Below are 14385 nucleotides of genomic sequence, written 5' to 3'. Positions count from 1 at the left end.
ACACACTTCCCTGGGGTCGTTTCCAGAAGTTTAATCTAATGTACATATTCCCGGGTACATTAATAACCAGAATATGCCCAATGAAAAAAGTTAAAAGGTAAATTCCCTCCGAGCCGTGCTGGGCTCGGGACTTCGAAATAAAAATGAATGCTCCTTAAATTTTCTACACAAAACTAGAGTTAAAAAAGTCGAAGGTCTATGCAGCTAGACAAAGGGGGAAAAAAAACAAAAAACAAAAAACAAACAAAAATATAGCAACAGTGAGGAGGACCGGGGGGAGGAGGGGGACATGTGGCTCCGCAGATCCCCCCCCCACCCCGGGACCCCCCCAGCATCACCGCAGCCCACGGTCCCATCGGAAATTGGGGGTCGGGGGTGGTGACGGGGAGCCAAGTGTTTTCCTTTGGGAAGGGGGAGCGGGGCAACATGCAACCCCGGAGCAACGGGCTCCGACAGCGCCAGGAACTACAGGCGGCGCTGCCTGCAGGACTCGAATATACATCAACTCTTGGGCCATATACAAACGCACGGCGCTCGCTCCCCGTGTGTCCCTGAACCGGTGGAAGCCAACGCAGCTCCCGCGTCTTTGGGCTGAACCGGACCCGCGGTGTCGGGAGGGAGGGCACACGCGGTGCCACCGCCGTCCCCTGCCCCGTCCTCGAGTGCCACCACCCCCGGGGAGGGAGGACCGGGGGGCTTTGATCCTTGTAGTGCTTGTGGCCGGGTGCCCCCCATCCGGCCCGGCGTTGGGGTAGAAGGGGGGTGGGCTGAGGTTGCTCCGTGGGGGACGCGCAGGCACGGGGTGGGGGGCGGAGGGTGCCTCGGTTCGGCTCCGTTGCCCCGGGGTGGGGGCTCCGTTACTGAGCCTCGGCCACGGCGGGGGGCTCGGGGGCCGGGGCGTCCCCCCGCAGGGGGTCTGCTTTGGAGAAATTCATTTCCAGGATGTGTCGCTGGAGGTGTCGCACCCACTCCTCCTGGATGGAGAGGGGGCCCTGGAACTCCACCTCACAGAACCTGCGGGGACACGGCGGCAGCAGATCAGTCCAAGGCTCCTTTAGCAGCCCAGAGGCTGTGGGGAGGAGGGGGGGGAGGAGGGCACCACACCAAGAAAAGCAGGGAGGGAGGAAGGGATCCCACAGCCCCAGGTGCAGCGATGAAGGGTGGAGTGCCCAAGAACAGAGAGCTCAGAGGTTTGGGAGCAAAGGGAAACGCAAAGGGAAGCCAATGGGAGCCCAATGAGGAACCTGACAGGAATCCAAAGGAAACCCAAGGGAAGCCCAAAAAGACAACCCAAAGGGAACCTAAAGGGAGTTCCAAAGGAGAGCCCACCAGGAAGTGAAAGGGAAAACCCCAAAGGGAGCATCAAGAAAAGCCAAAAGAAGCCTCAAAGGAAACCCAACACGGAACCCAAAGGGAGCCCCCAAAGGGAACCCAGAGAGAGGCCGAAGGGGAGCCCAATGGAAACCAAAAGGGAGCCTTAAAGAAAGCCCACAGAAAACCCCAAAAAGAGCCCAAAAGGGGAGCCCAAAGGAAACCCAAAAGAGACCCAAAGGGTGCCCAGAGAGAGAGCTCCAATGGGAGCACAAAGGAAACTCAAAGGAAGCCAAAGGGGAGTCTCAAAGAAAGCCAAAAAGAGCCAAAGGAAACAAAAAGGCTGCCTCAAAAGGGAAGCCCACAAAAGGAATCCCAAGGAAACCCACAGGGCACCCAAAGGGAAACCTAAAAGAAAGCCACAAGGAGCCCAAAGGGAGCCCAAAAGTTAAGCCTAAGGTGGGCTGGGGCCCAAAAGGGGATGGGCCTACCTGCACTTGAGGGTGTAGATGTTACCCACAAACTTCACCAGGGACGTCTGCGGCGGGCGGGGGACCAGCGAGGGCACTGGCCTCATCCTGGGCGGGGGCTGGCGGGTCTCCTCCATCTTCTGCTGGAAGTCGGCTCCCTCCTCCTCCCGGTGCAGGGGGGGGTCCAGGGGCCTTGCCTGCCTCCGCTCAAACTCTAGAGGTGAATAACGGGAGGGAAACGGGGCATCAGGGGGTAAAGGGGGAACATTTCTGTGGTGCTGAGGGCTGTGTGAGATGGCACAGCCTCTCTGCTTTGGAGCAACAGTGCTCCTGATGACAGGAGGGGCTCCCACTCCTAACAGATCCATGTCCCAACGGCTCCAACTCCCAAGGGAACGGGATCCCAACGGCTCCAACTCCCCAAGGGAACGGGATCCCAACGGCTCCAACTTCCCAAGGGAACGGGATCCCAACGGCTCCAACTTCCCAAGGGAACGGGATCCCAACGGCTCCAACTTCCCAAGGGAACGGGATCCCAACGGCTCCAACTTCCCAAGGGAACGGGATCCCAACGGCTCCAACTTCCCAAGGGAACGGGATCCCAACGGCTCCAACTTCCCAAGGGAACGGGATCCCAACGGCTCCAACTTCCCAAGGGAACGGGATCCCAACGGCTCCAACTTCCCAAGGGAACGGGATCCCAACGGCTCCAACTCCCAAGGGAACGGGATCCCAACGGCTCCAACTCCCAGGGGAACGGGATCCCAACGGCTCCAACTCCCAAGGGAACGGGATCCCAACGGCTCCAACTTCCCAAGGGAACGGGATCCCAACGGCTCCAACTTCCCAAGGGAACGGGATCCCAACGGCTCCAACTTCCCAAGGGAACGGGATCCCAACGGCTCCAACTCCCAAGGGAACGGGATCCCAACGGCTCCAACTCCCAAGGGAACGGGATCCCAACGGCTCCAACTTCCCAAGGGAACGGGATCCCAACGGCTCCAACTTCCCAAGGGAACGGGATCCCAACGGCTCCAACTTCCCAAGGGAACGGGATCCCAACGGCTCCAACTTCCCAAGGGAACGGGATCCCAACGGCTCCAACTTCCCAAGGGAACGGGATCCCAACGGCTCCAACTTCCCAAGGGAACGGGATCCCAACGGCTCCAACTTCCCAAGGGAACGGGATCCCAACGGCTCCAACTTCCCAAGGGAACGGGATCCCAACGGCTCCAACTCCCCAGGGGAACGGGATCCCAACGGCTCCAACTCCCCAGGGGAACGGGATCCCAACGGCTCCAACTCCCCAGGGGAACGGGATCCCAACGGCTCCAACTCCCCAGGGGAACGGGATCCCAACGGCTCCAACTTCCCAAGGGAATGGGATCCCAACGGCTCCAACTCCCCAAGGGAAGGAGATCCCAACGGCTCCAACTCCCCAAGGGAACGGGATCCCAACGGCTCCAACTCCCCAAGGGAACGGGATCCCAAAGGCTCCCACTACCAGGAGAACCACATCCCAAGGGAACCAGATCCCAACCAGTCCCCCTCCCGAGGGAAGCGGATCCCAACAGCTGCTCCCCTCTCCCAACTCACTGTGGAAATTCGTGCGCTGATGCTCCTCCATCTTCACCAGCGAGAGGGGCGAGGTGACCATGGGCCGCTCCCCGGTGCCATCCAGGATCTTGCAGGGCTCTCCGTGCGCCAGCTCCGCCGCCAGCCCTTTGCTCAGCAGGGCCATGCCGCCGTGCTGCAGGCTCAGCGGCATCCTCCGTGCTCCGTCGTGATCTCGGGCGTGCGAAGAATTCCGGAATTTCTTAGTGAAGGGTCGGCCGCCCTGGATGTAGCTGCGATAGGCGCCGGCTTTCTGCGGCCGGTGCCGGATCCATTCGCTGAGCGTCTCGATGGGCGAGCCGTTGACGCACCACTCGGTGACACCAAACTGCCGGAGGTGTGCCCGCGCGTGGCTGGCCAGAGCCTTGCGGTTCTCAAAGTAGAGGCCGCAGAGCTCGCAGCACGCTTCGGTGGCTGGGGAGCGGGGGCAGGTGGTGAGCGAGGGGGTGAGACGTGCCCCGTTCCCCCCACCGGCAACCCTGGGTGGGAATCCGCCCCCTCCCGGTGTGTGGCAGGTGGTGGTGAGCTCTGGGATGGTCCTGTCAGGAGGTCAAGGCTCCGAGATACAGCTAAATGGGATGGGGGGCGGTGGATGGTCCCCAAATCTCTGCTCCCTATCAGAGGTATCACAGCAAAAAGCCTGAGCCCAGTATCCAAGTGTGGTGCCCCATGGATGGCGTGACTGCGGCCAATGCAACACCATGGCTGACACGTGGCCACGGCCAACACAACAACTTGGCCAACGCAACACCATGGCTGACACGTGGCCACGGCCAACACAACAACTTGGCCAATGCAACACCAGAGCTGACAGGTGGCCACGGCCAACGCAACAACTTGGCCAACGCAACACCACAGCTGACAGGTGGCCATGGCCAACACAACAACTTGGCCAACACAACACCACAGCTGACAGGTGGCCACGGCCAATGCGTGCCAACCATCCAGACCCTCCCTGTAGCCTCCAGGAACTTGGACAAGCCACACCACGTGCTTCCCCACACTTACATGTGTGCGTGGGCTTGTCGTGCACCGACTTGGTTTTGAAGGGCAGCTCGGTCTGGATGTAGGCCTTGTGCTTCACCTCGGGGTGGGGACCCAGGCGGTCGTCCTGCAGCGGCCGTTTGGTGGCCAGCGGTGTCAGGAAGGCGCCGTGGGGTTTGGTGGTGAGCGGCGACAGCGAGAGCTCGCGGCTGATGCTGGAGCCGCCGGGTTTCCCCGTCCGCCCGCCCAGTGGAGGGAGGGCCATGGCCTGCAGCACTTTTCCAGAGGGCTTGGGGTCCATCCCTTCCTCCCCAAACCCTTTGGGGGTTTCGATGATGGAGGTGTGGGGCTCCTTCTTGATGACGCAGGGCTTCGATTTCTTCTTGAGGATCTCGCGCAGCGTGTCGATGGGGGAGCCGTTCACTGACCACTCCGTCACCCCCATCTGTCGCAGGTGGGAGCGCGCGTGGCTCGACAGACCCTTGCGGTTCTCAAAGAACTCCCCGCAGAACTCACAGCGGATGTCCCGCACCGGGTCGGCTCGGGAGGCTGCAGGGAGAGAGCTGGCGTCAGGGGGAGCGGGTCTGAGCCCACCTGCCCCCATATTCCACAGCACAACCCACAGAAGAAGACGATCCACAAGCAGATCCTACAGCGGGGTGCTTCCAGCTGACCCCAAACTACCCGAAGAGACACCACCCATCATAGAACTCTTGGGTTGGAGGGGTCCTTAAAGATCATAGAACCATAGAATGGATTGGAAGGGTCCTTGAAGATCACAGAGCCATAGAATGGGTTGGGTTGGAAGGGTCCTTGAAGATCATAGAACCATAGAATGGGTTGGGTTGGAGAGGTCCTTAAAGATCATAGAGCCATAGAATGGGTTGGGTTGGAAGGGTCCTTGAAGATCATAGAAATACAGAATCCTGGAATGGGTTGAATTGGAATGATCCTCAAATATCAGAGAACCATAGAAAGGGCTGGGTTGGAAGGGACCTTAAAGATCTTAGAGCCATGGAATGATGGAATGGATTGGCCTGGAAAGGAGCTTGGAGATCACTGAATGATAAGAATGGGTTGGGTTAGAAGGATTCTTGAAAAATCGCAGAACCACAGAATGGGTTGAGTTGGAAGGGACCTTGGATCCCACATCCCCTTCCCCAGCATGTTGTGGGCCTGATCCCCACCAGCCCATGGAAGGGGGAAGGTGACAGCCACGCACTTACAGAGGTTCAAGGGTGACATCTCCTCCAGCGGCGGCCAAGCCTGGTCGGAGGGGTGGGGCTCTCCGTGGAGACCCCCCGTCATCATCTCACGCTTGATTTCCACTCTCATCTGGTCGTGTTTGAGCTTCTTCTGCAAGGAGGGAGGAGAGAGGCCTGGAAACATCTTCCGGGCAGTGGGAGGTGGGGACGAGGTAGGAGACTGCCCCAGGGGACTGCCAGGCTGCTGGACCTTCTTGGGCAGAGTCGGGATGTGGAGCTCCCCGGGACCCCGCGGCTCCAGGGGTCCCATGGCTGCCAGGAGGGTCTTGGCCATGGCTTTGTGCCCGGGGCCCATGGGGTTGGAGGCTCCGCTCCGTGGGTGAGTTCGGCGCTTGAGGATCTCGCGCAGCGTGTCGATGGGGGAGCCGTTGACGTACCACTCCGTCACCCCCATCTGTCGCAGGTGGGAGCGCGCGTGGCTCGACAGACCCTTGCGGTTCTCAAAGAACTCCCCGCAGAACTCACAGCGGATGTCCCGCACCGGCTCCCCCCCGGCGGCTGCAGAGGAGGAAAAAAAAAGAGAGAACTGCGGTTACTGGGATGCGTGGGTGGAGTTTGGTGGTGCCAAGGAGCAGGAGGAGAGCACAGAGCCAAAGGTGCGCACTACACACCCAACAACAAAGCCCATCCTCAGTGGGATGCAAAGAGTAGGGCTGAGCCCAATGACAGGCACCCAACAGAGCCAGTCCTCGATGGGACTGAAAAATGAGGAAGACTGAACTCAAAGATATGCACCCAACAAAGCCAGTCCTCAACAGAAATCCAAAATGAGCAGGGCTGAACTCAGATACGTACCCAACAACAAAACCAATCCTCACTGGAACTCTGAAGGGAGTAGGACCCAACCTAAAGATGCATGCACAGTGACAAAGCCAATCCTCAGTGAGATTCCAAAGGAAGCGGGGCTGAAACCAGATCTGCACACCCAAAGCCAGTCCTCATTGGGACCGAGAAGCAAAATGGACTGAACCCAAAGCATTGTGCCCTATGAAATCACTCCTCAGTGGGACTCAAGGGGCAGAGGACTGAAGAACTTCTTTACTGCCAGGGATACGGAGCACTGGAACAGGCTGCTCAGGGAGGTTGTGGAGTCACTTCTGGAGATATTCAAGACCCACCTGGATGCTTTCCTGCTCAACCTGGGACCCTGCTTTAGCAGGGAGTTGGTCTCAATGATCTCCACAAGTCCCATCCAACCCCTACAGTTCAGTGATTCTGCAAAAGGCTGCCATGGAGGCATCGCGGGCACGGAACATTTTGCTCAGGACAAGCACCCTGTTAGCCAAGATGGAGCAGGTTCACAGCCCCAGCAGCTCTAAGAAGAGCTGGGAGAAATCCTGCAGGGCAAACAAATCCCCTTGAGCTGCCCCAGGAACGTGGGGCTCAAAGAGCTGACTGCTGCAGTAAAACTACTCTGGTGCCAAGATATGACAACAAGACCCTGGCAGAGCTTAGGGACAAAGAGGGATGCAAATGGAAGCGTCTGGCTGCGGCTGAGAGCAGGATTGGGAGGGGACACAAGGAGCTCGGAGGGTAGAGAACCAGGTGAAATCACACCAGGGAGGACTTTCCCCTCCGGCTGCTGCGTCCTGGAGCCATAGTGGCCATCAAAACTGCTTCTTCCCCACCGAGCTCTCCCCACAAAGCACAGAGCTGTAGCCTCACCAGGAGTACCCAGGGATTCCTCTCATCCCCAGCCCCAAAACCTAATGGGAAACACGAACGATTGGGGAAAAAAAAAAAAAAAAAAAAAGGAAAAAAGAGAGACTCACTCAAATTGAGAGGTCCTTCCTCATCTGCCTGTGGCCACTGCGCCTTTGGGGAGCTCTGCAGGGGGCTCAGCGACAGCTTCGAGCTCTTCTCCTCAGGGTTTTTTGGAGAGGGGGACCCAGAGAGCACGGGGGGCACCTTCTTGAGGATGGGGGATCCGGGCTGCGAGAGGCTCTTGGAGAATCCCGGCGGGGATTTGATGGCTTTGTTGATGGGGCCATCCAGCGAGCGCTCACCGCCTTTGCCGAGCGCGAGCAGCCCGGGACGCGGGGAACCGGCAATGCCGTCCTTGGGAGAGGCAGATTTTTTGCCGAGGGTGGGAGGAGCCATGGGGTGCCCATCGGGTTTGCCCTTCTGCTTCATCAGTTCGTAGAGCAAATCGATGGGGGCCCCGCTGCTCTCCGACTCGGCCACGCCGAGCTGCCGCAGGTGGGAGCGCGCGTGGCTGGAGAGCCCTTTGCGGGTTTCAAAGCAGGCGCCGCACACCTCACACGTCGTCAGGTTCTGGGCTGAAATCGGAGGAAAAAAATACACAGAGAGGGAATCAGGACACAGAACGGGAAGCTCGTGAGTTTCACGGCCCATCCCTGGAGGTGCCCACCCACAGCAGGCTCTGAAGACCCTTCCAACCCAACCCTTCCACCATTCTGTGGTTCTGTGGTCTTCAAGGACCCTTCCAACCCAACCCTTCCACCATTCTGTGGTCTTCAAGGATCCTTCCAACCCAACCCTTCTACCATTCTGTGGTTCTGTGGTCTTCAAGGACCCTTCCAACCCAATTCTTCCACCATTCTGTGGTTCTGTGGTCTTCAAGGACCCTTCCAACCCAACCCTTCCACCATTCTGTGGTTCTGTGGTCTTCAAGGACTCTTCCAACCCAACCATTCTACCATTCTGAAGACCACAGAACCGCAGAATGATAGAAGAATTGGGTTGGAAGGGTCCTTGAAAACCACAGAACAATAGAAGAACTGGGTTGGAAGGGTCCTTGAAGACCACAGAACGGTAGAATGGTTGACCACAGAAGACCACAGAACCACAAGGACCCTTCCAACCCAACCATTCTACCATTCTGAAGACCACAGAATCACAGAATGGTTGGGTTGGAAAGGTCCTTGAAGACCACAGAACCACAGAACCACAGAATCGTTGGGTTGGAAGGGTCCCTGAAACCACAGAACGGTAGAACGGTTGACCATAGAAGACCACAGAACCACAAGGACCCTTCCAACCCAACCATTCTACCATTCTGTGGTTCTGTGGTCTTCAAGGACCCTTCCAACCCAAATGCAACCCATTCTATGATTCTGTGATCTTTCAAGATCTTTCCAATCCAAACCCAACCCATTCCACGTGATCCTTCAGGATCCTTCCAAGCCAAGTCCAATCCATTCTATGATTCTGTGATCTTTCAAGACCTTTCCAACCCAGTGATTTCATCCCTCTATGGTGCTAATTATGGTAACTGAAAGGGCAAGAGGACTGATTGAGGTTCTCTGCAGAGGACAAGAGTCACGTGTCGACCCCAGAAAGCTCTGGCAACTCAACATTACAATACAGGAGCACAACTCAACCATTCTCTTCTTGAAAATTCAGCAAAAACTCCTGAAAATGTGGATGAGTGCCTGGCCCCACCAACACCCAACACTGGGAACTGTGCTGGGCAGTGCACTCTCCACTTGATTTTGGACAGCTGTCCATCTCCCACCATCCAGCACCATGGCCCTGAGCCTGGGGCACCACATCCTCAGGTTTTTGGGCACCATATATCCAGCTTTTTGGGGCAGCACGGCCCTAAGTTTGGGGCATAACGTCCCCATATTTCTGGGGCAGCACATCCCCAGGTTTTTGGGGCATCGTGGCCCTGAGTTTGGGGCACCACATCTCTTTGAGGCTCTTTGAGGCACCATTTCCCCAGGTTTTTGGGGCACCACGGCCCTGAATCTGGGGCACAACGGGCTTGTGCTATCATGGGCATCACAGTCTGAGTTTCAGGCACAACATTCCTGAGTTTTTAGGGGCACAACATCCCTGAGCGTTGGGGACACTGTCTCCATGCCTTTGGGGTACTGCATCCCTGAGTTTGGGGCACCACAGCCCCATGTTTTAAGGTCATAACGGCCCCATGCCTTCAAGGCAACATGCCCCCACATTTTGGGGACACAGTGTCCCCAGACATTCAGGACACAATGTCCCAAAGTTCTGGGGGAGTGTGACGTCCCCAGGCTTTTGGGGACACCACATTCCTCAGTTTTTGGAGCACAATATCCTCACCTCACATTTGGGGTACAACGTCCTCAAGTTCAAAGTACCTCATTCCTGAGTTTGGGGCATCATGGCCCCAAGTCTTTGGGGCATCAGATCCCCAAGTTTTTGAAGCACAATGACCCCTGGCGTTTAAGGGCTCGACACCCCTGAGTTTTTACAGCACCGAATCCCTGGGCTCTCAGGGTCCAACATCTCTGAGATTTTGGGGAACCATGTTCCCAAGTCATCAGGGCAGCACATCACTGAATTTAGGACACAGCATCCCCGGGGCATCGGGACACAGAGGCTCCGAGTTTTTGGGACACTGCATTCCTGAGTCTTGGAGGCACAGCATCCTCAGGTTTTTGGGGCACATCCTCTTCAGGTTTTTGGGGCACAACATCCTCAGGATTTCAGGGCACAATAACCTCGGGTTTTTGTGACACAAATTCCCCGAGTTCTGGGGCACAACATCCTCAGATTTTTGGGGTGCAACGCCCCCAAGTTTTGGGGCATTGCATCCCTGGGCTTTCAGGGCACGACACCCCCAAGTTTTGGGGCAGTGCATCCCTGGGCTTTCAGGGCCACCCCCAAGTTTTCAGGGAGCACAACATCCGCAGCACGGCCATGACACCTCTCACAAGGCCCCACCAAGCACCACTCAGCTCCCAGTGACCCACAGACCCCACAGCTCCCGGAGCTGACGAGCCCACGCAGAGCACAGCTCCATCCTAGTCCCAGCAACACCTCCTCACTCTCCCCCTCGGGGCGGAGTGCTGCCAGTACTCACTTTTGGGGTCGTGTGGATCTGCTTTGCTGCCGGGCGGCTCGGCGCACAGCTTGGTCCCTATGCGGGCGGGCGGCTCCGACTGCCCCGGGGCTGAGCTCTTCTTGGGCAGCGGTGGCGGTGGGGGAGGTGGGGGGGAACCCACCTCCATGGCCACCACCTCCTCCTCCTCTGGGGCCAGAACTGCCGAGAGAAGAACAATTCATCAGCTCCTACCCCCCTGATGATATTTTGGAGGTGAAAAAGGGCCTTTTTCCCCATTTCCAATCCTTGCGCGAGAGGGGAAAAAGGACATTTTCCCGATTTCTAATCCCTCTGTGGGAGGGGAAAAGGGATATTTTCCCCTATTTCCAACCCCTCAGTAAGATGTGGGAGGGGAGAAGGGGGTTTTCCATATTTCCAGTCCCTCTGTGTGAGGGGAAAGGAGGTTTTTCCCTACTGAAACCCTTCTGTAAGTTGTGTGGGAGAACACAGAGCTCAGTGGGGGGACAGTGACAGCTCCAGGGGGTGGCTCTGGGTCTGCTATGGAGCCCAACCCAGGGTGGTGCCTGAGGACGCTGCGGGGCAGCCACGGCACTGCTATGGGGCAGCTCAGGAGCCCAACCCAGGGGTGGTGCCTGGGCACACTGCGGGGCAGGGGTGTGGGACCCAACCCAGGGGTGGGGCCTGGGGCAGCTGCAAGGCAGACCTGGGACAACTGTGGGGCCAAAGCCAAGGGTGGGGCCTGGGGCCAACGTGAGGCAGACCTGGGGCTGCTGGGGGGTCTAGCCCAAGGGCGGGGTTTGGGGCTGCCTGGGGCGGCTTTAGGGCTGCTATGGGGCGGCTTTAGGGCTCAACCTCAGAGAAGAGCCTGGGGCTGGTGTGGGGCCTAACCCGGGCCTACTGTGGGACGGCTTTGGGGCCAGATCTGGGGCTGCTGTAGGGCTCAACCCGAGGGTGGGGTCTGGGGGCCGCCTGGGGACAGCAGGGGGCTGCTTTAGGGCTGCTTCAGGGCTGCTATGGGGCGGCTTTCGGGCTCAACCTCGGAGCAGAGCCTGGGGCGGCTGTGGGGCCTAACCCAGGGGTGGGGCCTGGGGGCCGTTGTGGGGCGGCTGTGGGGCTCCAACCCTGGGTTGGTGCCCGGGGCCGCCGTGGGGCAGCGGCGGCTCCGTGTCACGGCCCGGGAGGAGCCGCGGCCCTCCTTTGTCCTCACCCCACAGCGCGGCGCGGCGCCGGGAATGGCAGCGCGCTCCCTCAGCCCCGGACCGGGCCCCGCGGTGGGGCCGAGAACGACGGGGAGAAGAAGGCGGCGGAGCCGGGGGGAGGGGCCGCTCACCGGGCTCGGGGGTCGCCTCGGGCCCGGTCTCGCCGTCCCCACCCCGGTCCCGGTCTCGAGGCCGCGGGACCGCCGCCGCTTTTGTCACTTTGGGCGGCGAGGAGGTGGAGGCCGCCATCTTGGAGCGGCGCGCGGGGCGGCCCCAGGCAGCGCCAATCGAGCGCCGAACGGCGGAGCCGCAATCCGGGATCGGCGCTGAAGGAGCGCAGGGAAGGGGGGGAGAGCCGAGAAATCGAGCGGGGAACCGGGGGTGAGGGGGGTTCATGGGGAAGGGAGGGGGGGAAAGGGAGGAGGGGGGGGAAAGGGAGGCTTTGGTGGGGAAGGGGATGATGGCGAAGGGGGGGGAGAAGAAAGGGGGTGGTGGGGAGGAGGAGGCGATGGTGAGGAAAGGGATGGTGGGGAAGGGTGGGGATGGGGAAGGAAGAAGAGGCTTTGGTAGGGTAGGGAGGGGATGGTGGGGAAGGGGATGGTGGGGACGTTGGTGGTGTGGGGAGGGGAAGGGATGGTGGAGGGTTGGTGGGGTGGTTTTGGGGAGGAGAAGGGGGTGGTAGGGAGGGGAAGGGATGGTGGTGGGGTGGGGAAGGGAGTGGGAGCTCCCCATAGAGGGGAGTCCTGGTGGTTGGGGGTAGACTCGTAGATGAACAATGCCACTGGATGGGGAGAGCCAGGGGGGAGATGGACCCCAGTGGATGGGGAGAGCCACGGAGGGGAGAGGGACCCCAATGGGTGGGGGGGACCTCTGTGGATGGGGAGAGGCAAGAGAGGGATGCCAATGGATGAGGGAGAGCCATGGACGGGGGCCCAATGGATGAGAAGGGACCTCAATGGATGGGGAGAGCAACAGAGGGGGGAGGGACCCCAGTGGATGGGGAGAACCATAGGGAGGACCCCACTGGATGGGGGGAGGACCTCAGTGGATGGGAAAAGCCACAGAGTGGGGGGGGACCGAATGGAAAGGATGGGAGAGCCCAATGGATGGGAATCCCATGGATGGAGGGGAAAGGGGAGACATGGAAGGGATGGGAACCCACACTGACGGAGAGTCCTCAGCGGATGGACAGCCCCCAGTGAAGACCCCATAGATGGGGAGACCTCTGGAGAGACTGGAGACCCAATGAAGCGGAGAGACCCAATGCAGGGGAGTCCCACAGAATGGTGGGGGAGGGGGGACATGGAAGGGATGGTAACCCTCAATGGATGAGCATCCCATAATGGAGGGCAGCCTCACAGATGAGAGACTACGTAGGGAGGTGAGCCCCACGGATGGGATAGCCCTATGGAAGCGCAGACCCAAATGGAAGAGAGAACCCCACAGAAGACCCACAGAAGGGGAAGGCAGCTCCATGGGAAGGGATGGGGCAGAGAAACCCCTAATAATGGGGCAGTCCCCAGTGGATGGAACAGGAGAGCCCCATTGAACAGGCAGACCCATGGATGGGAGCCCTGCTCAGCGACCCCCCAGGTCCCCCCACCACACCCCAGTCCCCCACCCAACCCCTTGGGCCTAGACAGGGTCTCATAGTCCCCCATCCAGGACAAGGTCCAGGCTCCATGTCCCCTCACACCCCACATGTAAGGCCCCAGCTTGTTTCTGCTGGAGACACCAATAAAAAGCAAAAGGAGCACTTTGCTGTCCCCACATGCCATTCCCTGAGGAACTGTCCATGCTCCATGACACCCAAGTACAAAGAAGGCACCAACACACACTCAAATCTTCACAGAAGGGCAATAAAATCTTCCTGAAAATACAGCTCCTCTCACAAGAATAACTGATCCCAAAACCAGAGCAACAGCACTACCACAACCACCGCCAGGAACCTCAGGTTTTAGGCAACAACCACCACACCACTACAGTGGGTGGTGGGAGAAGGGAGCCATGGCCACACGCTGCCTGATGCTAAGCTATGAAACAAAATCTATTAGGTAAAAGCTGGTTATGGAGCCCAAAAGATGCTTTTTTTGCCACTGATGGGGCCATGCAACTCAACAACAGCCAGCAGCATGCAACCCAACCCAACACCAAGCCCCTACCAACACCCAACATGCACCCCTACAGCCAAACTCTACTCAACCCCAAGGTTCTGCACCCAATGTCAAACACAAACCCAATGCAAAACCCCCAAACCCAGTGCAAAACCTCCAAATCCAACTCCAAACCCTGATGCTCATTGCCAACCTCTATGGCCAACGCAGAACTCGATACAATGCCAACCCCTACGGTCAACACAAAACCGTATGGCCAACACAAAACCCTACCCAATACCAACTTCTATGGCCAACACAAAACCCTACCCGATGTCAGCTCCCTACGGCCAACGCTGACCCCCCTTTGGCCAATGCAAAACTCAAATCCCCACCCAAAAAGAGGCAGTGGGAGAGGAGAGCACCCACAGCTAAAAGAAAACTAGACCTATACTGGACACTCAGTTTTCACCCAAGCACAGTGAAGTTTTTAGAGATTCAAATTCGTACTGAAGTGAAACATCCCAACCCAAATTCCCAACATGGCGCACGCAGAATATCGGAGAGAAATCTTGTAACAACAGCCAACATCCCAGATAACTCCACACACCTGCCCAAAAAGTTCCCCTTGGAGAACTCCTGGCCCCACTCAGGGCCACC

General features: G+C 58.5%; 1 protein-coding gene across 10 annotated transcripts in view; it reads right to left on the bottom strand.

Moving 5' to 3' along the window:
* Positions 1–16: 16 nt before the first annotated feature.
* Positions 17–14385, bottom strand: part of WIZ (WIZ zinc finger) — a 50070-nt gene continuing 35701 nt past the window's right edge. For 7 of the 10 annotated variants that reach the window (XM_085214882.1, XM_085214883.1, XM_085214891.1 and 4 more), the window contains 7 exons: positions 10452–10631; positions 7417–7923; positions 5606–6142; positions 4404–4928; positions 3378–3809; positions 1803–1995; positions 17–1014 (listed from right to left, as the gene is read on the bottom strand). In XM_085214882.1, coding sequence (XP_085071008.1) covers positions 858–1014; positions 1803–1995; positions 3378–3809; positions 4404–4928; positions 5606–6142; positions 7417–7923; positions 10452–10631 — 2531 coding nt within the window. In that variant the 3' untranslated portion in view covers positions 17–857. The remainder of the gene's footprint in view (positions 1015–1802; positions 1996–3377; positions 3810–4403; positions 4929–5605; positions 6143–7416; positions 7924–10451; positions 10632–14385) is intronic. The other 3 variants (XM_085214885.1, XM_085214886.1, XM_085214884.1) reach the window with 2 other exon arrangements.

This window comes from Meleagris gallopavo, chromosome 34, assembly GCF_905368555.1.
Source record: "Meleagris gallopavo chromosome 34, MGAL_WU_HG_1.1, whole genome shotgun sequence".
Classification (NCBI taxonomy): domain Eukaryota; kingdom Metazoa; phylum Chordata; class Aves; order Galliformes; family Phasianidae; genus Meleagris; species Meleagris gallopavo.
Note: the sequence above shows the minus strand (reverse complement) of the source record. Positions and strands in the feature narration are given on the sequence as shown.